Below are 24,762 nucleotides of genomic sequence, written 5' to 3' on the forward strand. Positions count from 1 at the left end.
AATCTTTTCAGATGGGGGTCCGCGGCCGCCGGCCAAATACATATACATTTGGGGATCCTTGACATGAAAAGGTTTGAGAACCCCTGGGCTAATAATCCAGATCTCACCGAAAACCATGTTAGTTTAAAACTGCAACCTGCTGACAGTGGGTACAAACACACTTGTCCGTTTGCAACCGAACGAACGGCCGGAAGTCCCATCCACTCCCATGTTAAAAGAAAAACGGAAAAACGGGCGCGATCCGGTCCGGAAAAAGCACATCCGTGTTCCGCTTTTCATTGAGTAACAGACAGAAATGGCCGGATCCGGAACAAGAGCTTCCGTTTCGTAGCGACCCGTTTTCCGCCAGCAAACGGACAAGTGTGTTTGTACCCAGAGAAGCACATCATAATGGAAAGAAGGTCAGTACATAGGCTGTCACAAGGGGGCAGAGTACTCCTGACTGAGGGCAAAGTGCTATACCGGTGTGAGCACTGGAAATAGCCCACAAGTTCACAATGCATCACGACGCGTTAAGAGCTTGTACATCATTTTCGTGACGAAGCATAAATTAGGAATGACCTATATCATCATCCCATGAGAAAGGATACAAGCGCACCACAGGGCCAACATAATGTTAGCACAAACATGGTGAGATAGCACTCTGCTCTTCTCTGATCACCCAACGCCACCCCACCAAATGACGACAGAGGCAGCCATGCAAACCTGCTCGTTGGGAGCAGGTAAGGGTTTCATTTGGTGTCTTGCTCAAGGTCAAGGTCAAGGACACTAGACTAGAGATGAAGTCAGGACCGGGAACCGGTACAGCATGGACTGAACTGGGAACCTTCCGATTCCCAGCCAACCGCTTTGTCTCATCAGAGCCATATTGCCACACACATTCATGCACACATGCACACACGCACGCACGCACGCACGCACACACACACACACACACACACACACACACACACACACACACACACACACACACACACACACACACACACACACACACACACTTCCCAACCGCCTGACCAATAAAGTATAGGCTAGATCTTAACATGTTATTGCAGTTCTGAAGTAGCCTGCATGCACGTAGGCCTACTGCTTATTTGTTCAATTTCATGGCAGCCTGTTGGAAACAGAGGGAGGGCAAATTGAACGCAGCTGAGTCTGCACGTGAAATGTCCTATATGCTATCATTAGATTTCCCGTTTGATTTTAATTGGATACACTATAGGCCCAATCTGTCTTCACTGTTTAGGAAACCCTGGCATATTACTATTGCGCAACATAATTACAGTGAGTGGTATGATTATAACCAGCTGACACAAAACATTTTGTGTCAATAGACCGTTTACACTGCATGAGTGTGCAGATGGGTAACACCTCCTCCTTTAAGTTCCCAGGAGGGCATGGCTTATTAACTGTAGCCGAGTATGTCAGCACTCTGACCACCACTTCTATAAGCAGGATGTCTTCCATTTTAGACCCACACCCCTCCTTCCATTCTCACCATCCAACACAGAAGCGCCCCACTCCCACAGTGTGACTGCGAGTGCCCTGCAACAGAGCAGAGCTATACTTACAACCCTGACCAAACTAGACGGTTATTTTGGCACAAAGGTGCCCGTCCTGCATGGAGCCCACCTGACCATAACTGATGATGTACAGTATATCCCAACGGGGAATACTGTTGAGGGCATTAGCGCACTTTTGACTTTGAGGGTTCTCTCACTATGTTTGCAATGTGCACTATCCCATGCATGGAAGTGTGTGAATAATGTATGATGTATTGGTAAGATATTGGATGGTATAATGTCATAGGCAAGGCAAGTTTATTTGTACAACACATAGCCTTACACAAAGGCAATTCAAAGTGATTTACAAAGTATTAAAGGGCATTCAAAGGCATAATTCAAAAAAAGAATAAAGAATAAGAGGAACACAATTGATTTGCCATAAGAGACATAGGACATAGGACAAAAATAAAGGTAAAAGATGATGATTTTATACATTATCTCATTATCAGCAATATCATCATGACACACACAGAGACACACTAGAGGGACTCAGTTCCCCAGCCAGTCGCTTGGACATTTTCCATTCTAACATGATACTCCATCAGAAACGATTCGCAAACATTTGTTCACCATATTGCATCAGAAGAAACAATTGTTCATTAGCTGAAAGGCTGAAGGTTTCTTTTTGATGCAACCATGGAGCTAGCACTGCACTCTGTCAGTCGGTCGGTTTGTTGGCCGGTCTGTCTGTCCAAAACATTTGGAAAGCAAACTGAGAACTGGTCACAGCTTATCACAGATTACGTGCTTGTTTTTAGAAAAAGGGCGATGGAGAACAAACATTTTCAGCCTGGATTTAAAGGTAGTCAGGGTTGGCACAAGTCTCAGTGTCTCTGGAGGTTTACGTATGTTCCAAATATGTGTGGCATAATAACTTACTAATAACTCATTGTCTGTGTGAGACTAGTAACTAAGCTATCACCCATACCATCTCTAAATCATTTCATTTATTTTTAAGTCATGGAAAACAAACAGTCCAAAACCATTCTGATGTCACATGATAGGCAAACTGCTGACATAATAAAGCTGTTAAGATAGAGAAAAACATATTTCTGTTATTTAACCACAACTAGAAAGGTGTGATCAGTACAGCATAAATGTTCGCCAGGACGTATGTCCTAAAATAATAGCAACTATGCAGTTAGATCAGAGTAACACAGCATAGGCTACCATGTCTCTATATAGTATCTTTCTTCCTTGCTTTCTCATTCATTGTCTTGCTCTATCAATCTTTATTTCTTGCTGTCACAGAGCAGTCAGAGAGTCACCACATGCCCAATGTGATGACAATGTTTTGGGGTTGTGCACGTATGAAAGAATGAAAAGGATTGTTATTGCATTATCATGGTGCAACCAGAGAAGACAGGCTATATGGAGACAAATCTTTGGACACTGAACACATCGTAAAGTATGTGGCATGTTGTCATCACTAGGACAAACAAAACAATATCACAATGTTATAGCCTAGCCTTAATTAGTACATTGCAATATGTGTGTGCGACCGTCGCAGCTCCAAGAACCTGCAAGTAATTCAGAACAGATTTAATTATAATCAACTTGATGAGTGAAAACCCTTCCAAAATCAGTACTACTGTAGCCCTACTGTAGTAACTACTGTAGCCCCCTAGATCTTTTATAATTGATTTAAAGTCTAAAGTCCTCCTGATTCTTAAGGCATTGAATGGTTATGTTTATACTCTCACATAGGCCTATAGGTCCTACAGCATGTATCCCATATATATATATATATATATATATATATATATATATATATATATATATATATATATATATATATATATATATGAAAATTGGGAAAAATTGAAAAATGACCTTTTTAATTGTCTTTGGAAAAAGATATGAATTCTACCTGGGTAGTAGTGAACTAAACACTGGTGTGTGTTCTATCTGTGAATCCTGAATGAGAATCCTTGAATCTAGTTCAATACTTGCAACTCTGATGTGAATCAGTACAGTCAGTCACTCTGCAGAATCTGAGAACCAGGGCAGCTGGCCACACTGCATCCAAACGCTCCTTCTGCAGACTGTTGCTCACTGGGACAGGTCTGACCGACCCTCTTATTAACAGCTAGCTTCCTGCAGAGCCATGCCAGAGAAAATAAAGATTGATTGATTGATTGATTGATTGATTGATTGATTGATGTAAAAGTCTTTCTTACACTTTTAGAATGCTGTTTCAGATTATGATCATGGCCCTAATGATTCTGCATGACTTCAGTACTACTGTTATTTCACTGCAGAAGGACGTTCAGAGTAAGCAGGTTATTAATCCATAAGAATACACAAGCATTTCTGTCATTGTCAATGTGATGTGTGCTGACAGGAAAGTGAAAAGGCATTTTCCTCCACTCCATCATCTCCCCACTCTTGAACCTTCCTAAGAATATCTGCCTCATTATTGCCTTGTCATGTCATTTTGGATTTAGCAAGATATGTGGAAAGAAACCCCACACAGATCAATAAATCCCAGTGCTGTATAAGAGTAATTGCCCCATAAAGGCATAGCTTGAAGAAATATGTTCATTAAATGTCTAAACAATCCAACCAATAATATGCAATATGGCCAAGTTCATGCATGGTATGAAAACAACTATGCAAATCATCCAATTGTTTGATAGAAAGGGTGTTCTTTCTTTTAGGTCTAAGCAATCTTTTCCGGACATACCTGTACCCTCATGACTTAATATTCAAACTTTGAATAGAGTCATTGTAGTCATTGTAATTAGAGTCTAGGTTGATTGGTTGGTATTAGATTGTCCTAACCTGGTCATAGACAGAAAGCACGAGGCCTGTATCATCAAAGGTCAGCCTCATTGAATTGTCAGGAGTCTGGCATTCTGACAGGGATGGAAAATACTTGGTTAAAGTTAGTGTAGGATAGTGGTTCTGTATAATGTTCCGTATAATGTCTGCATTGTAACCTCTCCTCCTCTTCTCCTAAAATTTCTGACCAAGCACTAAACCTACAAGTACGCTACTCAGAAAATATAGTATAAGTGAAAAGAAAACAAGCTTCATTAGTGTGAAGAATTTGGGAACTTTTGGTCTAGACCTCTAATTATACATATTTGGACTACTGAAAGAGATACTTTCACACTCACAAGATGCTACAGTGCACTGAACACTTTCAGCTGACTTCAGTGACATTACAAGACTATTTTAATACCTAGATCCCTACTTCACTTTACACTGCATGCCAATCCAGAGAGAAACATATTTTATCTGTGAATAGGGCCTTTTTTTAAAACAGTAATTTAGGACCCAGTTAATTAAATTTGGTGAAAAGCAGCATCACAAACCGATTTCACCGATTTACACAACATACTGTAGGACGTCTGTCTAGAGCTCCATATCTTTGAAAATACCCTGCAACAGCCCATATACCAATCTGACAAGTAGCATTCTTCCAACCTTGTGTGCCTGTCATGGATCTGTGTCCTGGGCTCTGGGTCTTGTCTCTGGTTGTCAGTGTGCCACTGCAGCAACTGTCCTCGCCTTGCTGCAGATAGAATTAGTAAGATAAACGTAAGCAGCAAGAGAGATGGGCCCAGTTGTTTTCCGGACAAGTGAGAGGTCAGATGTGATTGCAGTAGTCTCTCCAACCCAATCAACTGACAGGGATTGTTTCTGTGGTTTGGAGCAAGCCGGTTTCTGTCATGGTACTAGAGTTCATAGCAGATCCCATCCAGTTTAAGTCCGCAATCACATGCGGCTCAGCGAGATACACAATCTTTAAATCTGGTGATGTGTGTGTGTGTGTGTGTGTGTGTGTGTGTGTGTGTGTGTGTGTGTGTGTGTGTGTGTGTGTGTGTGTGTGTGTGTGTGTGTGTGTGTGTGTGTGTGTGTGTGTGTGTGTGTGTCAGTGTGTGCGTGTGCGTGTGCGTGTGTGTGTGTGTGTGTGTGTCAGTGTGTGGCATTGAGCAGAGAGTTATAGCAAAAGGAGTGAGAGAGTACAGGCAACCTTAGAGGCTAAATAAAGTGTGTCCAGTGACTGCAAGCACTCAAACATCCTACCAATCTCAGAGTGGATTTAGCAGTCTGGGAATACAAGGCCGGGTTAAGTGACAAAGGATTTGCTCCTTCATATATAGACCCACATCACTCTACTGTCATGCTACTAGGACAAGAAAGAGTGAAAATGATAACAGAAGATCTTCAATTTGACTTTCCTTTCTTCAATATCTTTCACATGTTATTGAATTAGCTATGTCAATTACGTGAGCACTGAGCACACCCGCTCCTGCGCCCACGCTCCTGATTCGTATTACACGCTATAATATGCCTGTGTGTGTGCGTGTGCGTGTGCGCGCGTGTGTGTGTGTGTGTGTGTGTGTGTGTGTGTGTGTGTGTGTGTGTGTGTGTGTGCGCACCTGCGCATGCGTGTGTTTGTGTGTCTGTGTGTCTGTGTGTGCGCACCTGCGCATGCGTGTGTTTGTGTGTCTGTGTGTGTCTGTGTGTGTGGTTTTGAAAATAAAATAAAAATCTAAAAATGTATGTGGGTAGTAAAGTATTTAGGGTAGGTTGTGTAAGGGGATTGTGGTGATGAAGGAACCTAGAAATATTCATTTCAAAGTAGTGTTGACTCATTCCTTGCTCTTTGCAAGTGGTCCAACAAGGACATCACAAAGGGCACACAACTGAAACCCCCCTACAGAAACATTTTGAATTAACTTGCAGCCAGTGGTGGAAACTAAAGTAACTAAGTACATGTACTCAAGTACTGTACATATTTTTTTTACTTTACTTGAGTATTTACAATTGTCAATACTTTTATTTCTGCTCCACTACATCGCAGAGGCAAATATTGTAGTTTTTACTCCGGTACAATTCTTTGAAAACTTAAGTTACTAGATTTTTATTATTACAATGTGTCCCTTTGCGACTTGCTTGTAGATCTTCTATTTTTTGGTACTTTTACTTTCGGTACTTTAAGTAAGTGATGCCAATACTTTTGTACTTTTTACTCAAGACAATTGTTTATACCGAACTTGTACTTGTAACAGATTATTTCTACAATAGGGTATTGATACTTTTACTTACTAAAAATCAGTACTCTTCCACCACTGCTTGCAGCACAATATAAGGGAATAGTAAAGGGGAGTGAATACTGTACTTTTGCCTTTCTTTAGCCACTATATTATTAACTTAATAAGGGCTTGTTAGCCAAATTGAATTGCCCTATAAATCTGAGTTTTCTTAACTTGGTTAGGTGTGCTGTGGCCGCAGGGGAATGTGGGGAAAACAACTGTCATTTGAGGTAAGCTATAATAGAAAAATCACATCATTGGGATAAATGTTGGCACTAAAAATCTTTTGTACGAGTAGGTGGCATTCTCATTTTGGAATAAAACTTTTCTCTGGCTATTGTTTCTTTTTTAAACAGACCCTAACTACTGCTGGTGACCAGTGCAGCTCTCATCTAAAGTTGCACTGTAAGTTCTGAATGCAGATGGAGGGGTCTCCATAGCATTCAGCAAAAAAGGAAGACTAGGGAAGTCATAAAGTTAAACACAGTCTCTCACTGTACACTTGTTAAGCTGCAAGGAGTCTATTCCCACAGTGGGAGACCGAAATGATTCCATCTGTCTTCATTAGATTTAATTGCTCATTTGAGACCCACAGAATGACACTGCAGGTTCTTTAAAGTTAGTAGAGTGGGATCAATTTCAGTGTTGTGTTGGAGCGGCGGTTCAGATGGTTCTTCAAGAGGATCATATGGGATCTTGGGAGACCCAGCGAAGTTCCACTGCAATTGGTTGCCTTGGAATTAATGATTAACAGTCCACCACGATGACGGATTCTGTCTGACCTGACCTTTCCACAAGGCTGTATTTGCAGCAGCAGTAAGTACCAGGCTTTAGCATCACTATGGCTTGGCAGCGCCCAGACAGCTGCACTGTTATCCCTCCTGCCTTTAGCAGCTGAGTGGGGGGCTTGGATCTGGGGGCCATGGCATGGGGGAGATGATGGAGGCATTGGCCAGTGGAACACAGGCAGAACACTGAAGGCCATGGGCTGAGGTCAGGGACTGGAGACTAATAATTAAGGGCGAAGGTAGTCTTGGGCAAAGTTTCAATTGGCTGTGATGAGGCACAGTTTCCAAAACCCATTGTTGGCTGAACCCAAGAGACTTGTAGACGGGATTACCTGTTAATGAATGTCTTTTGAGATTGTTGTCACTATTATTATTATTATTATAAAAATACTGGTTCGGTGCCCAACTACTTGTGAACAATGCAAGTCAGGAACGATGCAAGTTGGGAATGTATGCCCCACCCGGTTATGCAATACCCATTGTACCCGTTGTCAAAGTGTCTGTGTCCCTTTTATGCCATTATGGAGATTTCTGTATCTGTCTGTGCGTGTCCCTTTTATGCCCATATGGAGCTCCGTGTGCGGCATGCCCAAGTATGGAGTCCAGGCTAGTCAATGTCAGTTACTGTATGAGATCATATTGATGACATCAAGGGGATTTGCAGATTTATCCATATTGTTTGGAGACCCAGAAGATCTCGTATAAAAAACGGAAGGGGCGAGAAGGTTTCGCTTGATGTTAGTGCCGGGTTTGGTGTGACGTTTGTGCTGGGCGTGGCGTGACCAACGCAAAGGGAGTTTATTATTGGCTAAGCTAAGTTTATTAACTAGGCTTTGTAACTTCGTAACTCGACATACTGGGCCGGCGCCACCGTCCTAGTAGACTATCATTATAATGAATTATTATTATTACATTATATGACTGATTGGTCTTGTGCGAATAAAACCACTGGAGTATATAAAACTGTACATCTGGTACTGAGGCCTGATCGGCATGTGAAAACACTTCAGTTTTAAGGAGTCTAGGCAGCTAAATCAAATTAAATCCCTCACAACTCTTGACTTCATCTCCTAAAGAGAGATTACAACAACTGCTTCTGATGAACAAGCTAAGTCATCTGACTTAAATTTCCCCGTCCAGTCCGCAGGACATTGCCTTCTTTTCAATGTAGTTTCCTGTCTCAAACCGGTCTTCTTGCTTGTAGCCAAATTACAATGCCAAAAAATCTGGAGTTGTGCAAATTGCTGTTTCTCAGTGTCATTGGAGGCTTTATGCAATAGGTTTTCAGAAATTACTATGGCATAATAATCATAATCATGAATATACCTTCAGCAATAAGACCATACAATAAAATAGACAATTGATCAAATATGTGCAATATAAGATTAATACATACTCAATTATACACCTGTCAATTAACTATATAATATACAGTATATATGAAATAACATGATTATGGGTTATGATCGTAGTTATGAACTCATGACCTCAGTTGTACCTTGCATTCATGTGCAGTAATATTCTGCTGGACTTCTTTCCTGGCAGGAGGACAAAGGCCTGTCCTAGCCCTTGGCCAGTGGCTGCTGAGCTAAAAGGCCTCTTGAGATGACCATCAGGACTTGTAGATAACAGCAGAATCTTGGCAGGAAATTGATGTATTCCTAATCTACTCGTCCCTCCCCTCTGATATTTCTATTGGACCCTTTCTGATACACTGTAATATGTACACTAAAATGCATGCACGCAAATACAAACACGCCCACACACGTGCGTGCACACACACGTATACACAGATACATTCACACTCGCAGACATATAAATACCTACTAATTAACAATTCTTTAAGTAGCATACTCTTTGCAGAGGTCTACAAATAGAGCACTTGAATCTTAGTGGAGCACTGATGACGCATTTCATCCCCTCTTACTGGAGAGTGTCCAGGGACCACCAGGTCAGAATAACCTGCTTCAAACTGACACAGAGAGAGAGAGAGAGAGAGAGGGAGGGGGGGGGGGGGAGAGTGAGGGAGGTTGGTGCAACAATTTTCTTAGAAACCAAGCAGGCTTCTCTCATTACCATGCCTGGATGCCATACCCCACACCATGCATATGGGACCATGCATGGCTATTCTCACAGGAGGAGAAAGTTAGAGAGGAAGAGAAAGATGAGCTAGATGAGTACAGCGACCTCCCAGCACAATAATCTTTGACATTTGACCTTTGGCAGGCTTTCCATCACAGCTTTATATACATCAAAGGACATACAGATATTGTAGCTTTATGCAATAATGTGCAAGAAGCCTGTACCCCTATCTTTTTTCTCTGTTTGATTTGTGTGTGTGTGTGTGTGTGTGTGTGTGTGTGTGTGTGTGTGTGTGTGTGTGTGTGTGTGTGTGTGTGTGTGTGTGTGTGTGTGTGTGTGTGTGTGTGTGTGTGTGTGTGTGTGTGTGTGTGTGTGTGTGTGTGTGTGTGTGTGTGTGCGTGCGTGTGTGTGTGTGTGTGCGTGCGTGCGTGCGTATAATATAGTATTATCATGATGAAATTGACAGAGATCCCCGATGCAAAGAAACAACAAGAATTCACCCTGAAGAAGGCTTGTGACCTTTAATTAGATTCCTAAGAATGGTGCTGGTATTTGTTATTACTGGCCCGCTTCTCAGGAAAAACGGAAATGGAGTGATTGGATAATGTTACAGTGGGGAGAGACACAAACAGAGAAGAGGGTATTTTAACAGCTTGGTCCTGGCTTTCACATTAACAACTCACTCGCTGCAAATAAGCAATTTGTGAGTGAGTGAGTGAGTGAGTGAGTGAGTGAACAACTGAATGACTGAAAGACCTTAAAAGGCCACATGGGCTGGCTGATGTGACTGACTGAAAGTAAGTAAGTGAGTGGGTGAAGGGTGGACTTGGGGTTATCTCTCTCTAGTGCCACTACAGTGTATATATAGATATTCTCAAAAAGGACCGCCTGCTGCTTTCTGCCACCACAGTTGTCCCTCCCTCCATGTCAATTAGGCTCCAATGGGTGGAGTAATCCAATCAGGAGTAAGTACAGCCAACTCTCAGTCTCCTCTCTCAGTCGGGCCAGACTCCGCACAGATACACACTCCTAAGACAGGAAGGTAAGACCCAGCTCCGTTCACTGCTCCACTTTTCACCCATCCATCTTTCCACTCATCCGTTCCTTCACCTTTGTATTGTACCTTCACTGGTCTTCGTTCATCCCTCCCTCCCTCACCTTCTCTGAGACACAGCTGTCGACCCACCTCTAGCACCCTCCATCACCCTGCATCTGCCCCATGCACTCTCTCCTTTCACTTTCCACCGCATCCCCATTTCTGAACCATCTCCACAGTAAAACCCTGAGTGTTCGTTTAACTCAGAGAGTGTACAAATGGAACCAAATGGACCTGTTAGGGTCCATTTGTGCCCTCTCTGAGTTACAAATGTTCCGAGACCCTTACGGATCCATTGAGTCACATTTGTCAACTTTCTGAGTTACAAATGGATAAATGAACACTGAGGATTTTCTTGGTACTGTTCAACTTTAGCTCCTCCACTCTGTCTCAGAGACTCCCTGTGGACAGCCTAGCAGCACTATCTCCTTGAATAAAACTGCTAAATCCATTTTCTGTCTAAAAACATCATTTTCTGTTGCCCCTGTTTTCATTTCCACATATCCTTACTCTCTTTTATCTACATTCAACTTACGCAAGCTTAAAGGTAGGGTAAGTGATATTTTTGGGTTAAAACAAGAAGTATTTTTGTTAAAAGGTTAAAGCACTATATTCTGATAGTAATCATTGCTATAGAGTGTTTGTTCAGTAACAGGAGTCTCCCCGTCTCTCCAGCTCTTTAATAAACAGAAAATACATTTTCTGGTAGGTGTCAAAATCTCAGCCAATCAGGAGAAAGTACCAATTTTAAGCTTCATTTTTATAGTGTTCCAGTTCCAATTTTGCCTGCTCTTTTCTTAGTGTCATCACTTCCAATTCCACTTGTTTAATCTATATCTTGATTGAGTTCTCTATCCTGGTTGGATAAAATTGGAAATTAAACTGAAACTAAAACGAATATTTTCTGTTTTATAAAGAGCTGGAGAGACAAGGAGACTCCTTTTACTGAACAAACACTCTTTAGCAATGAGTACTATCAGAATATAGAGCTATTTAACACTTATTTTAACCAAAGAAAATCACATACCCTACCTTTAATTAGCCTTTTCTTTGTCTAAAAACTACCTTGTCTGTTGCCCTTGTTTGCATTTCCACATTCAGTCAGCCCTATGTCACGTGCTTTCTTCTATTTAGCATGAGCAGAGAGAGACCTTGAGAAAACTATACATGGAGTTTGCATTAAAAACTATTTGCAATAGCCAAATTCAGTTAATAGGCCTGACCTGACTGACTGACTGTAGGTGACTTTTTGTTTTGTCTTTTGCAAATGTTAAAATTTGCAGTTCTGTTAAGGAATGCTCTGATGCTTTTCGCAGCATTGCCGTGTAAATAATACGCAACTCAAATCATATTTTACAGAGTGAAGACAGGTGTTTATAATTTACATTCATTTAGGCAGTGTGCGATATGCAGGGGGCACTTTTTATTATTTTGTATTTCAGTTATCTTTGTCAGCAACATTATATCTTTGCATGCTCACAGGGGTTTTGTGCAGGCCAAAATTGAGTGGATGTGTGCTACAGTATGGTGATAGAGAATGTTCAGAAGAAAAGATTTAACATAATTGACATAAAGTCAAAAGACCAAAATGAAGCTGAGGCTCGTTGATTGGGAGAAAAGTTTTCATTATCACAGTAGAGATGTGAGGCACAACACATCTGTTTAAACTTGGTTCAGGATGTTGTACAACACTGGGTCTCAACGTGGGGTCCAGCGACCCCCAGGGGTCCTTTAGGGAGTTCCAGGGGGTCCCAAGCGAAATGATTGACAGGAGCCAAATTAACCCTTATGGGTCTGTATCTCCAGTGTACAAACTGAACTCTCAGAGTTAAATTAACACTAAGGATTTTACAATATTATATTGAGGTCCCAGAGATTTAAAAAACAACAAAATAAAAACAACATTTGTATCAAATGGTGGTCTGTGGCGCAATGCATATAAAAGGCATGCATATATAATTATCATTATTGTACACTACACAGTATATGTATAGTGAAATGTAGGGAAGGGGATTTATTGTGACAAAAATACATTTCTTGGCCACCTGTTAAGTGCCACATTTAGTAGACTCCCTAAAAGCATTCCAATTTCCACAGAGATAACTGTCATTAGTGTTGCATGTCACTGGGTGCCACTCCCACCATTGTGGCTCAGTCTCATATATCGGAGGGTTATAGATACCGTTTCAGAGTTGAGATAGAGTGGGGCCCTGTGGGTCGTGGGCCATGTACCTGTCAGACTGTAGTGAGACAGATATAGACTGCAGTGTATGGATGCAGGCCAGTGTTGGGAGGTGTTTCTAAAGCCTCCCAAAAGCTGTCAAAACACTTGACCCAAAATGGAGAAGTGAGATTACATTGCACTGTTGCAGGTCATAGAGATGTTCAATGAACTGCCTGGCAGTGCTTGCTTGTAGATACAGTAACTTATACACATACTCAATAATGCATTGTCAGCTCGCTGTTTTGAGCGATTTTGTTGTAGTCAAAAGCAAGACTTTGTCACAAGTGTCTTGAAGAAGCCAATTGTGACTATTGCTCCTGCATGTGAGATGATGTTCATCCCTATTTAGATTCAATTCAATTGTGATTGTGTGGATGATTGTCCTTTTCCTGAAATTCAGCGGCTACAGTGAGCATACAAATGGATTTATTTTGTAGAACCTAAATTAGATCTTTCATTGGAAATGTGGGTAGTTCTCTTTTAATTTCACCCACTGTGTACAACAATGCTAGCACTATTCGTGCTGCTGTGCTTGAGGTGCATGTAAGTGGCTACGTGAGAGAGTGTGCGCGCAGGTGTAAGTGCGCGTGCATTCCCAAGCATACATGTGATTTCAATTCAGATAGAGATCGTGACATCCTAATGGATAGAACCATTAGCTTGTGACTAGAAGGTCACAGGTTTGAGTTGCCCAAGGAAATATGGTGGGAGGGACTGAAAGAACCCCCCCCCCCTAATTCTAGAAAGATCTTCCTTGACATGATCATCTAAAAGTCAACTTTGAAAAAGTTTCTACCTTTACAGATAAACATTCTGTCTTAAGGCATGTGATACTATGGTCTGGCTGGGCACTACACTGGTCAAGGGCTTGGTGTCTACTGTATCTGGCTGGCACTCCATTTGGTGTTAGCTGACTCCCGTCCCAGATGGTCGGCATCAAAGGGAACCCAGAAGCTCGGAAACAGCTGCCTGACGTTTTTGAATAGCTGGAGATTTTATTCGTGGTAGTTCAGATTATCCGTTTTTATTTTTAGGGTTCAGATAAACCCTTATATAAGCTAGGTGAGTCATGGTGGGAGCATCAGACAATGAGGGAATGTGGGGAGGGGTGGAGAGGGTGAAAAGCTATTAGGGCATCTGGGATCGTCTACGAATCTCAAGGGTCATGCTGGCCCTATGGATGCCATTTCAATTTGAACAGTTGAATCTGGGTGGTCAAAAAGCCGCCGATGGCATGAACAGACTTTTTTCCTGATATGAACAGCTTTTTGCCTGATATGAACAGTCTCTTGACTGATATGAACAGCTTCCTGCGTGATATGAACAATAGCTTCTTACCTGATATGAACAGCTTTTTGCCTTGTGTGAACCGTTTCTTGTCTGATATGAAGAGTTTCTTGTCTGATATGAACAGCTTCTTGTCTGATAGAGCAAAGATTGAACCAAAGGGGGTGACAATGAAAGTATGGTAGGAGGCACATCATGACAAAAGCAGAAATACAAATAAGAAGAGAGGGAAACAGCTTGCTGGGGGGAAAATGAGCGGAAAAGTGTGAAACAGTGAGAAAGAAGGAATTTATCGGAGCAGGGAAGACTGAAGTTTTCCAGTCTCTGCCTCCTTATATGGTCAAAGCATGGCTGAGGAATAAATGGGCAGACAAGACGCTTGTGTTTTTGTGTGTGTGTGTGTGTGTGGGTGTGAGAGAGCAGGGGAAATAGTTGAAAAGACAAAAGCACGGCAGTTGCAGGGAGCAGTGTGCTTGGTAATGCTGTCTTTCTAACTCTCTCCCTCACTTACTATCACACACACACACACACACACACACACACACACACACACACACACACACACACACACACACTCCTTGGTTGGCAGAGCGAGGCTGTCCAGACGCAGTTGGGGATAACCAGAGGGCTTAACAGAGGGGAGTGTTGATAACAGCTGCAGATCGTGAGTAGCCATTATTACAGAGCACTATTAAAAACCTGCTTACAGACAGACAGACAGACAGACAGACAGACAGACGCATGCGCATGCGCATACACACACACACACACACACACACACACACACACACACACACACACACACACACACACACACACACACACACACACACACACACACACACACACACACACACACACACAGTACTCTGATACTGTACTGTGATGTGGTGTTGACAGCTGAAGGTGAGGTGATGGATGGGTCAGCGTACAGTGGCAGAGTAAGCACTGGTATGCAAACAGGGCTAAAAATTGACTGTCTCTCTAAGCATGACTGATAGAAGCTATTTCTAACGTTCTCAACTGTCACCCTCCACGACTGACACCAGGGGACTGCTTTGCTGAGAGACAGGAGAGAGAGATTAAAATATAACAAACTACAAAACTCCAGAAATCTTGGATATGTTAGAAATTCAAAGACGCATTTGGGCCAACATAAGATTATGTCTTATGTTTCTGACTCTGGGTAAACATTGGCAACCACACCAAATTCTCCAGTAAGCGCGGGTATAGAATAAAACTATGTGTGAACATTGCCAGACGGTCTACCTGTCAACAGCTTCCTAGTACTTCTGCAATGTTGAAGCACCCTCAATGCTCAACCCTCAAAGGCACCAATCGCATGCACGCCAACTCAATTAGATTTGACACTATGACTCTCCCTCTCTTATCTCCATCTCATCAGGAGGGTCCTTGAGCCGAGATGACAGAGCGCTATGACTGCCACTACTGCAAGGAATCCCTGTTTGGGAAGAAGTATGTTCTCAGGGAGGAAAACCCCTACTGTGTGAAATGTTACGAGAGCCTGTACTCCAACACCTGCGAGCAGTGCAAGAAGCCCATTGGCTGCAACACCAGGGTAGGGAACCTTTAATTTGTGCTGCCTTTGACTGGGATCAATTGGCTTTGCATATTGCTGATCTGGTCTGGGTCTGGAGCGGATACGGAAACAGTGTTTGTAATGTGTGTGTGTGAAAATGACCAGATACAGTAAGCCAGATCAGACTGGTTAATTCGGAATAGAAACCAAACCAGGCTTTTCCACAGGCACTATGGAAAGCCTGGTGAATGCGAGGTTAATTTATGCTTATTCACGACACAGTGTTGCTCGCTGAAAAACTACTGATTTTCTCAAATCTTATTATTAATCTTGTTATTTTTCATTATTTAACATAACAATTGGCTTTACACACACATACCCACTCTGACTGTCTCTTTATGTCTCAAGTTATGAAGTAGGCTGCAAAATTCATCCTATAACTGTCCTGATGGTTTCCCTTTGCAGGACCTGTCCTATAAGGATAGACACTGGCATGAGGAATGTTTCCAGTGCTTCCAGTGCAAGCGTTCACTGGTGGACAAGCCCTTCTCCACCAAGGATGAGCAACTGCTCTGCACTGAGTGTTACTCCAACGAGTATTCCTCCAAGTGCCACGATTGCAAGAAGACCATCATGCCAGGTAGGAAGAGAAAGGCCAAAAAACTATTTATGACATATATTGGGCCAAATTAAACCAAATATCTAAATGAATCTGGAAGGTATTCAGAAATCCTCTGCTTTTCTTTTGTTTTTGTTTAATTTATTTTTTTAATTTGTGTTTGCATCAATGAATAAAAACTTGCAAAATGGCCTCACTTTAACACTACAAAATGATGTGTTTGTGGATATTTAAAAAATCAAGCTATACACTGGCGGTGTTACCAATGTAACCTTTTAATATCACACCATAACACTGTTGACAGACTGAAAAATGCATAACTCAAATAAACCTGGCCAAGAAAAGTGAATAGCTAAGGGTAGTTACTCTATTAGTGACAAACTGAATTTGATTCAGTAAAAAATAGTTAATCTAAGCATTGTGCTCTAAATATGCACAAATCGTGGTAAGTAGCGTATATTTTGACTCATTACATTTTTTACCTATTTAAAGAGCATGATGGAAACTAGGTAGGTTGTTAGAGTTAACTTAATTCTAGATGCAGATGCCTACCACTTCACCATTCAAAGCTACTTCTTTGTGTGTTGAAGGCGTGAACTGTCAAAGAAACACTAAAGGTGGACATTCATATCAACAGAACATATGTTCATATAAAATCATACATGGGACTACATGGAACCATGTACCAGTAATATAAGGAAATAAATTAGAAATCAGAACCATTAAAGCCGAGTAGGAGAAACCAGTTGTGGTCCTACCCGAACACAGGATATAGATAGAGCAGATACACCAACTACGCAGTTGTTCGTTATATTGTATTATCACTAAAGAAAGGTTATGGATTGCACCTTTAAACAAAGTGGTTCTTTACAGAACTATGGTATATTATATTGGAATATGCAATGCATGCACAAATCAAATCCAAAGAAGTTTTTTTAAATGTTAGTCATCTGTTTAAGTCCATATACCTCTCTTTGTCTTTGTGTTCCCTTTCTCTCTTCTGTTCCGCCGTCTTTTCGATACTCCTATAGGGTCCAGGAAGATGGAACATAAGGGGAACAGCTGGCATGAGACCTGCTTCACCTGCCAGCGTTGTCAGCAGCCCATTGGCACTAAGAGCTTTATCCCCAAGGAGAACCATAACTTCTGTGTGCCCTGCTATGAGAAGCAGTTTGCCATGCAGTGTGTGCACTGCAAGAAGGTGGGATACATGGATTGTTCAGATCATGCATCATGAGCATGATGCAGAAACATATTAATGAAATGGATGCTTATACGTGATGGTTTTACTCTCCCTCTCTTATCAGCCTATCACCACCGGTGGGGTGACCTATCGTGACCAGCCGTGGCACAAGGACTGTTTCCTGTGCACTAGCTGCAAGCAGCAGCTGTCTGGTCAGCGGTTTACCTCTAGGGATGACTTTGCCTATTGTCTCAACTGCTTCTGCAACCTGTATGCCAAGAAATGTGCTTCCTGCACCACCCCTATTAGTGGTAAGACCTGGACCCTCACTGCCTGTCTGTAATCCATCTTTCATAGACTGTCCTGTTTTTTGTTTGTTTAACCCATTCAATCAGGGAACGCATCTCTGTCATTTTAGATTTCTTTTGGCTATTTTTGAGAAATCATGAAAATGTTTGCAAATCTTTAAATATATATTTTTTAAAGCAAACATTTGAGTTACAAATGTTAGCTTTAAATAAATATATATTCAGAAAAGAATTGCAGATCTACAAGCTCATAGCATATCCGTTTATCTATTTTTGAATAGCCAAAGAAATCTAAAATGACAGATGCGTTCCCGGATTGAATACAGTAGGTTAATCTTTTTCATGACTTGGGCCTGATTTAAATTTTTAGGACTTGGAGGTAGCAAGTACATCTCCTTTGAAGAGCGCCAGTGGCACAACGACTGCTTCAACTGCAAGAAGTGCTCCGTGTCTCTGGTGGGCCGTGGCTTTCTCACCGAGCGTGATGACATCCTATGCCCCGAGTGTGGCAAGGACATCTGATTTGATGCAAGGGATGACGACATATCTGATTGGAACGGCCTTATGACCAAGGAATGAATACAAATCATGTCATCTATATACACCGTACAATTCTGAGCGTTAATTTAACTCAAGAGTTACAAATGGATAAATTAACATTGAGGATTTTATGGTGTTTAGTGGTTTAGTAATATTTTCATCTCAAAATATGACATTTGCTATTGGAAAACCGACTACTGACAATTGCTGCCATATGGTTGTAAAGCACAATAGCTACCTTGCATACTTTTCTTTAAAAAAATATATAATTTTAATATCATTTTGGTGGATGAAATTAAAATATTAAAAAGATATATTGGATGGATGTTTAGTGTAGCGTTTTGAAATGAATACTCTTACATATGAATGTACATTATCAACATGTTACTCCTTCCTGCATGCACCGGCTTGATATTGTAATGATCCTTTTAAAGTTTGTGCATGAATGCTGTAATAACCCATGAAATACACTGTGATGTATTTTAAATGCTATATAGAGGTGTGCATAAAGTGGTGTAAGATTCAGAATTCTTGTTAATCACTTTCACCCTGAAGTCCTTATTTTGGGCATGTACATTTTTGAAGATTGAATATAAAAATAGCGAAAGACGGCTGATCTACAAGCTCACGTGTCACAATGTAACAGATTGTGAGCTTGTAGATCGCCAATTTTGTTTTGCTATTTGTCGTACTTTTTTAAGTAGAACATCAACAAACACAGGAACAGTTTCACTCAGTCAAGTGCAGTATTGAACCAGTAGTGCACAGTACATGCTTTTTTTTTCAAGGGCAGGAAAAATAAATCCAGATATAAAGTATGATAGTACTAACTTAGACTATTTTGTAGTAATGAAGGCACTATTAAAACTTTAAACTGCTTTTATTATTAACTCTTGCAACACAATGAAGTTCGGAGAACAGACATTAATGAATGAATCCATATTGGCTCACACGCTGTTTCTGAATAAATAACATTTAACACAAAAATAAAATTTGACACTGGATTCAAGGGCTTGGCAAATCTTGTTCCCATTAATGTTTGTTGGAAGGGCAATTTGTCTAAATCAAATATTTTAAAAGACATTTACTCAATCTGCTTGTCTAAAATCAAAATAAAGTGTTTCAATGGGACAGCTTTCTTTATTCAGCCTCAACTGTCAACTGATTCAACATCTCTAGCTCCATCTAGTGTGCAAATTCACTAAGAGACGCATTCACCAAATGATGTGTAGACATAACTGCATAACACTTCAATATTGTGTTATATGTACAGTATATCAATGGCGTGTACAGAACAGTGCTAAATTGCAAAAACCCTGACCAGTCACACAGTGGAACCGACTTTATCCAAATGTGTCAAGGAAGAAAAGCATTCAGCAGGATGAAGTCCATAAATCCTATTACAATTTGCATACACACATTATGTATCCTCTCTAAATTGCTGTTTATACGCTTTTATTTTCCAGTATCAAAAGAAAAATCCAAAGAGAATCCAGATCTCCACATAATTCATGTCTTCCTTCATTATACCTGTTAGATACACTATGTGTTTAGAGGAAGATAAACAACATACCTTCATCTGTTTAAGGGACAGATTGGAAAGTTCTAGACAACAATTTTCCAAGTGCAATATTTTAGACAATAAATAACCATGGGAAAATAAATTCTGTCCTCCCCCTCTGATATTCCAACCTAGTGCCAAACAACCACTAAGACAACTCAACATGTACAACATTTCTGTACAGAAAGTCTTGTCCTTTGCCCTTCACCGTCTCAGTGTGTGGGATCTTGGGGAGCTGCCAACTGCTGGCAGTAAGGGCACTTGAGGGAGGGGTACAGAGAATAACATGGAAGCTCATGACCCCAGAGCGAGTCATCATGAGTCATCGTCACGCAACTCTGCCAGTTCCAGGTTTGCAGCAACTGCAAGACAGGACAGTAAGATGACTTACACTTACTGTAGGGGTTGATGAGATTTCCACTTTCCAGTTGCACACTTTATGCAAGAAGTGAGAGACACTGAGATGGGGGAGTGAGGACGAGATGTTTCGTGACCACCAAGTGGCCTAGTCTTTTCTTCAAGAACCTGGCGTCTCATCAGGTCTTCCTCGATAAGGTTAGAGATCAAGGCCATGTCACGTGCTGGATTCTTTTCTTCACTTCTGGAGACTCCAACACACCCTGGAATAAAAGAGAAAGTGTGTGGGGGCATTAACAACTTTTCCAAACGTATAATCCTCAGGAAAACATACAAAAGGTACATACAAGTACTTAAGTACAGTAAAAGAAAAACTTAAATACTAATCGAGATATATCCCCAAAAATATTTTGTAACAAAGCAGAAAGATGATGAGCTTCCATACCGAGCTGTCTGCTTCTCGCTTGAGGTCATTTGTCTCAGTGCTGCTGAAAGAAAGATGGGACGATGAAGATGTGGTGCCAGACAGCTTACGGACGGGGTTAGCCAGGTTCATGGAAGGAGGAGGTTTTAACCTGTCATTAACCGCTGTTGATGCTGCACTTCCCTCTGGTTTCTTTACTTTTAGTGGACCAGAGTGAGAGGAGCTGCCATGAAACACAATAGGAGGCCTCTTCCTGTTGTGATCATTATTGGAACTGAAAAATCAAACAACAGTGACAACAAAAGTCATAAGGAAATCTATAATGTTGCTGCCAGCTGTATGGTATCATGTGCAATGTAACAATAAACACATTCAGTGACTGAATAAAGCAATTCAACTTTTCACCTCTGATATATATATACACAGTAGATAGACCTTTATTAATTCCCAGAGGGAAATTCAGTTGTAATAGCAGCACAAAACACGGGACAAATACAGGTAAGAATAGAGAGATACTGCTAAACTTCAGGAGTTAAAAAATGATAAAAGAGTAAACAAGCAGTAACGTAAAGGACGTTGACGTAAGATCACCAAGACCACCAGATTTAAAAGTCGGGACTGGGCCTTGATTGGGTTTTTGACCTTTCTGATCACAACATAGGCAAACCTGCCCATAGACACTCAAACTAGGCCTACATAATACAGCCCAGCCACAATTTAAAAAACAGATGCCCTGGGAGGTTATTGCTTATCTCAGGGGTCCTTGGGGGCGTTGCAGGGGGTCCCCAGCAAAATGTGTTAATACAGCATCAAACACATTTGACAGGTGCATTGAGATTAGTGCAGGGTAATTAATCGTCACCTGTCAATTGTGTGCCCCGGGCCCATACGTTTGTGCTTCCCAAAGGAGGTTTGCATATGTTCAGTCCAGCAGTCATTTCAGGCCCCGGGGACAGAGAATGTTGTCCGTGTGAAGCTCGTGGAATAGTGGAGAGAATTGACTGAACACATGTTGCAATAAATTTCAAATATGAAACTAGAGGACATTATCTGACTCCAAGTCGCAGCAATAATAGGGCTGGGGCGTCCCTGGCACAACATATTTTCAGATGGCGAGGCCATACACACATTAATTTGGGGTCCCGGAGACCCGGATCCCTGACATGAAAATGTTTGAAAGCACAGGCTTAATATTTTACCTGTTAGATCGTTCTCCTCCAGCCGGCGTCTGTCTTGCTCGGGACGTCTCCATCCTCTTCCCCCAGCGGCTGTTGGGCAGGTTCCTCTGCGGGAGCGGGATGACATGCCGGAGGTAGAGCTCTGTGAGCCCGTCGCGGCTCTCACACTCACCGGTACGGATCTTTTTCTGTCCCAGAAATTAGCATTGATGGAAGAGGTACTCGCATGTTTTACTGAAGTAAAACTATCAATACTGCAATGTAGATATACTCTGTTACAAGTAGAAGGCCCATATTAAAAATGTACTTGAGTAAAAGTACAAAAGTATCGGCATCAACATGTACTTAAGTACCACTAGTCATTGTGCAGAATGTCCCATTTCACAAGTTCAAAATGTATCAAAAATCTTTTGAAAATAGCCTATCTACAAGTGAGTTTATAGATCTGCTATTCTCAGATGGCCAAAATATAATATTAAGTGGTTAGTGTAATAATTATCAACATCTACAAAGTAACTAGTAACTAAAGTTTTCATATAATTGTAGTGGAGCAAAAGTAGAATATTTTCCTATGAGATGTAGTGGAGTAGAAGTTAAAGTATTGCAAATTATAGATACTGAAGAAAATAAAAAAAATACGTCAACATTGTACTTAAGTACAGTACTTGAGTAGATGTACTTCGTTACTTTACACCACTGAAAATTAATTATTAGTGAAATTAATTAACTACGCCATTATGTTCAACTGACAACGGCAGGGCACACAACCGTACTAAAACGACAATTTACGTTCAATCTGGAGGAGCCCCCCATAGGAAATCTCTGAATGAGATTACCTACATACTTTAGCCTGTTGGCTAACGTTATGCGTTATTGTTATCATATCACTGATACAAGCTGGAAGGCTTTTGCCTTTATTCCTTTTAAGCGTCCTTACCTCGCATAACATTAGTTGCATAAAGTCCTGAGACAAGAGCTCAGGGTGTAGTAATAGATCTGCATTCGAGGAGGCAGGCTTGTCTCTCTCTTCTTGTCCTGTGTAGGTCGCCATCTTTGAAACCTCTCTAGCAGAGCCTACTCTCCCAGCATCCTCCGCGTCATACAAACAATGGTCATGTTTGGATGCCATGGTTGGCTTGGCAGAGGTAGTGGTGTAAAAAAAATGTACTCACATTCTTTACTCAAGTTAAAGTATCAATACTACAATGTATAAGTACTTTGTCCGGAATTAAAAATGTGCTTGATTAAAAGTACAAAATAATTGGTATCAATTATTATGCACTTAAAGTACCAAAAGCTGAAATGCCAGTGATGCCACCAACATAAACCGTGTTACTCTCTCTCAGTTCTTAAAACAGAGGTGGACAGTAACTAAGTACATTTACTTGAGTACTGTATCATTTTATGAATAGTTTGTATAGAGTCTGTATAGAACTTGGCAATGAAATAAAATATGTAGTTTTGTTACTTGAAGTCGACTGCCTTGGTTTCTCTCATTCCTCCCAGTAGGCTACTGTATATACTGTATATTGAAAGATGAATGTCATTTTGTGTTTCTTAATTGATACATTACCTTTTGAAGCAAAACCCTTTCACTGACAGCCCACAACTCTGTCTGATGATTTTAAATCTGAATCCTCCATTAAGCTATCCACTGTTTTTCACCACCAAGATAGCATTTTCTCTGACTTCTCTTTGTCAATATATTACCATTTTAATTGTAAGTTTTGATCTTCCATTACAGCTACACTGTAAGCTGTATTTTTTGTTCAAATAAGTGTAAAAATATTCCGATACTATCATCATAATCATTGCAATAGATCGATCGATATGTTGTTCAGAAACAGGGCTCACTGTTTCTCCGTGTTACCTTACATGTACCAATTTTATCAGTGGTGGAAAAAGTAAAAAAAAAAAGAATTACTTAAGTAAAAGTATCAATACTGCAATGTAGAAATAGTGAAATACTCTGTTACAAGTGAAAGTTGAGGCATTGTGAGCATGTAGATCTGCTATTTTCAAATAGCCAAAGTACCTGTAGGGCTGAAGTGGTTAATGTATGTTTTCTAAAAATCATCTAAATCTACAAAGTAACTTATAACTGTCAAGTTTTCATACAATTGTAGTGGAGCAAATAATATTTGCCTCTGAGATGTAGTGGGGTATAAGTATATAGTATTGAAAATACTCCAGCAATGTAAAAGTACCTCAACATTGTACTTAAGTACAGTACTTGAGTAAATGTACCTAGTTACTTTCCTCCACTGAATTTTATCCAATCAAGAGAGAGAACTCACAGAATAAACAAGTGAAATTGGAAGCAATGAAACAAAAACAAATGACTAGACAAATTTGGAACTGGAACACTATAAAATGTACGCTGATCTTTGTGGGGTTCTCTCTCCTGATTGGCACCACACATGACATTTTATTTTAAACTAAAGAGCTGCCAAGACAGGGACACCTCTTACTGAACAAACATTCTATAGCAATGATTACTATCGGAGTAAAGAGCTTTAACCTTTTAATAAAAATAATTTAAAAAACAACCCAAAAAAAAATCACTTACAGCACCTTTAATTAGGGCAGATGCAAAGTAATACAATATGTTATGCTTACAAACCAAACCATCAATTGAACAGTACTTACAGACTTTAAAATACAAATCACATTGTTGGAATATTGTCTGCCCAATCCTCAGAAGAATTTAGCAAAATTGTTATTTGTGCTTCTCAACATAGTGGGAAACACAACAATTCAGTAAGTGATAGAAGGCAAATTAAATGTATATGAATTGAAGATCCAAGTGGGGGGGAACCAGAGTATTTGGGAGAGGGAAGTAGCCCTAGAACAGACTAGGATCAAGTCATGAAAGATCAAAACAACTGAACTTTGGCTGGTGTGAAATATTTGAGCGGCAGTAACTCTGAGAGGCAGTAAAGACCATAACGTGTCATAGAGA

General features: G+C 40.8%; 2 protein-coding genes and 1 long non-coding RNA gene across 4 annotated transcripts; 1 reads left to right on the forward strand and 2 right to left on the reverse strand.

Annotated features, from left to right (window-relative positions):
• Positions 1–3,453: 3,453 nt before the first annotated feature.
• LOC311064083 lies at positions 3,454–5,118 on the reverse strand. The gene is made up of 3 exons (XR_014602674.1): positions 4,998–5,118; positions 4,350–4,423; positions 3,454–3,662 (listed from the first exon to the last, which is right to left on the reverse strand). It is a non-coding gene; the product is annotated as an uncharacterized lncRNA (long non-coding RNA).
• Positions 5,119–10,369: 5,251 nt separating this feature from the next.
• Positions 10,370–19,411, forward strand: fhl2a (four and a half LIM domains 2a). 2 transcript variants are annotated; one of them, XM_084084505.1, is made up of 7 exons: positions 10,386–10,525; positions 14,680–14,754; positions 15,496–15,669; positions 16,096–16,270; positions 17,281–17,450; positions 17,557–17,743; positions 18,111–19,411. In XM_084084505.1, exons 3-7 carry the CDS (start codon positions 15,514–15,516, stop codon positions 18,260–18,262), a joined length of 840 nt encoding a protein of 279 aa, XP_083940631.1. In that variant the 5' UTR covers positions 10,386–10,525; positions 14,680–14,754; positions 15,496–15,513; the 3' UTR covers positions 18,263–19,411. The 2 variants fall into 2 exon arrangements, with proteins under 2 accessions (XP_083940632.1, XP_083940631.1); XM_084084506.1 differs by lacking the exon at positions 14,680–14,754 and having other exon boundaries at positions 10,370–10,525.
• cUnh2orf49 (chromosome Un C2orf49 homolog) lies at positions 19,146–22,901 on the reverse strand. Its single transcript, XM_084084507.1, has 4 exons — positions 22,738–22,901; positions 21,822–21,988; positions 20,644–20,896; positions 19,146–20,461 (listed from the first exon to the last, which is right to left on the reverse strand). Exons 1-4 carry the CDS (start codon positions 22,849–22,851, stop codon positions 20,405–20,407), a joined length of 591 nt encoding a protein of 196 aa, XP_083940633.1. The 5' UTR covers positions 22,852–22,901; the 3' UTR covers positions 19,146–20,404.
• Between the last annotated feature and the right edge of the window lie 1,861 nt (positions 22,902–24,762).

The sequence above is a fragment of the Gymnoscopelus microlampas genome (genome assembly GCF_963454915.1).
Source record: "Gymnoscopelus microlampas genome assembly, chromosome: 17".
Taxonomy (NCBI): domain Eukaryota; kingdom Metazoa; phylum Chordata; class Actinopteri; order Myctophiformes; family Myctophidae; genus Gymnoscopelus; species Gymnoscopelus microlampas.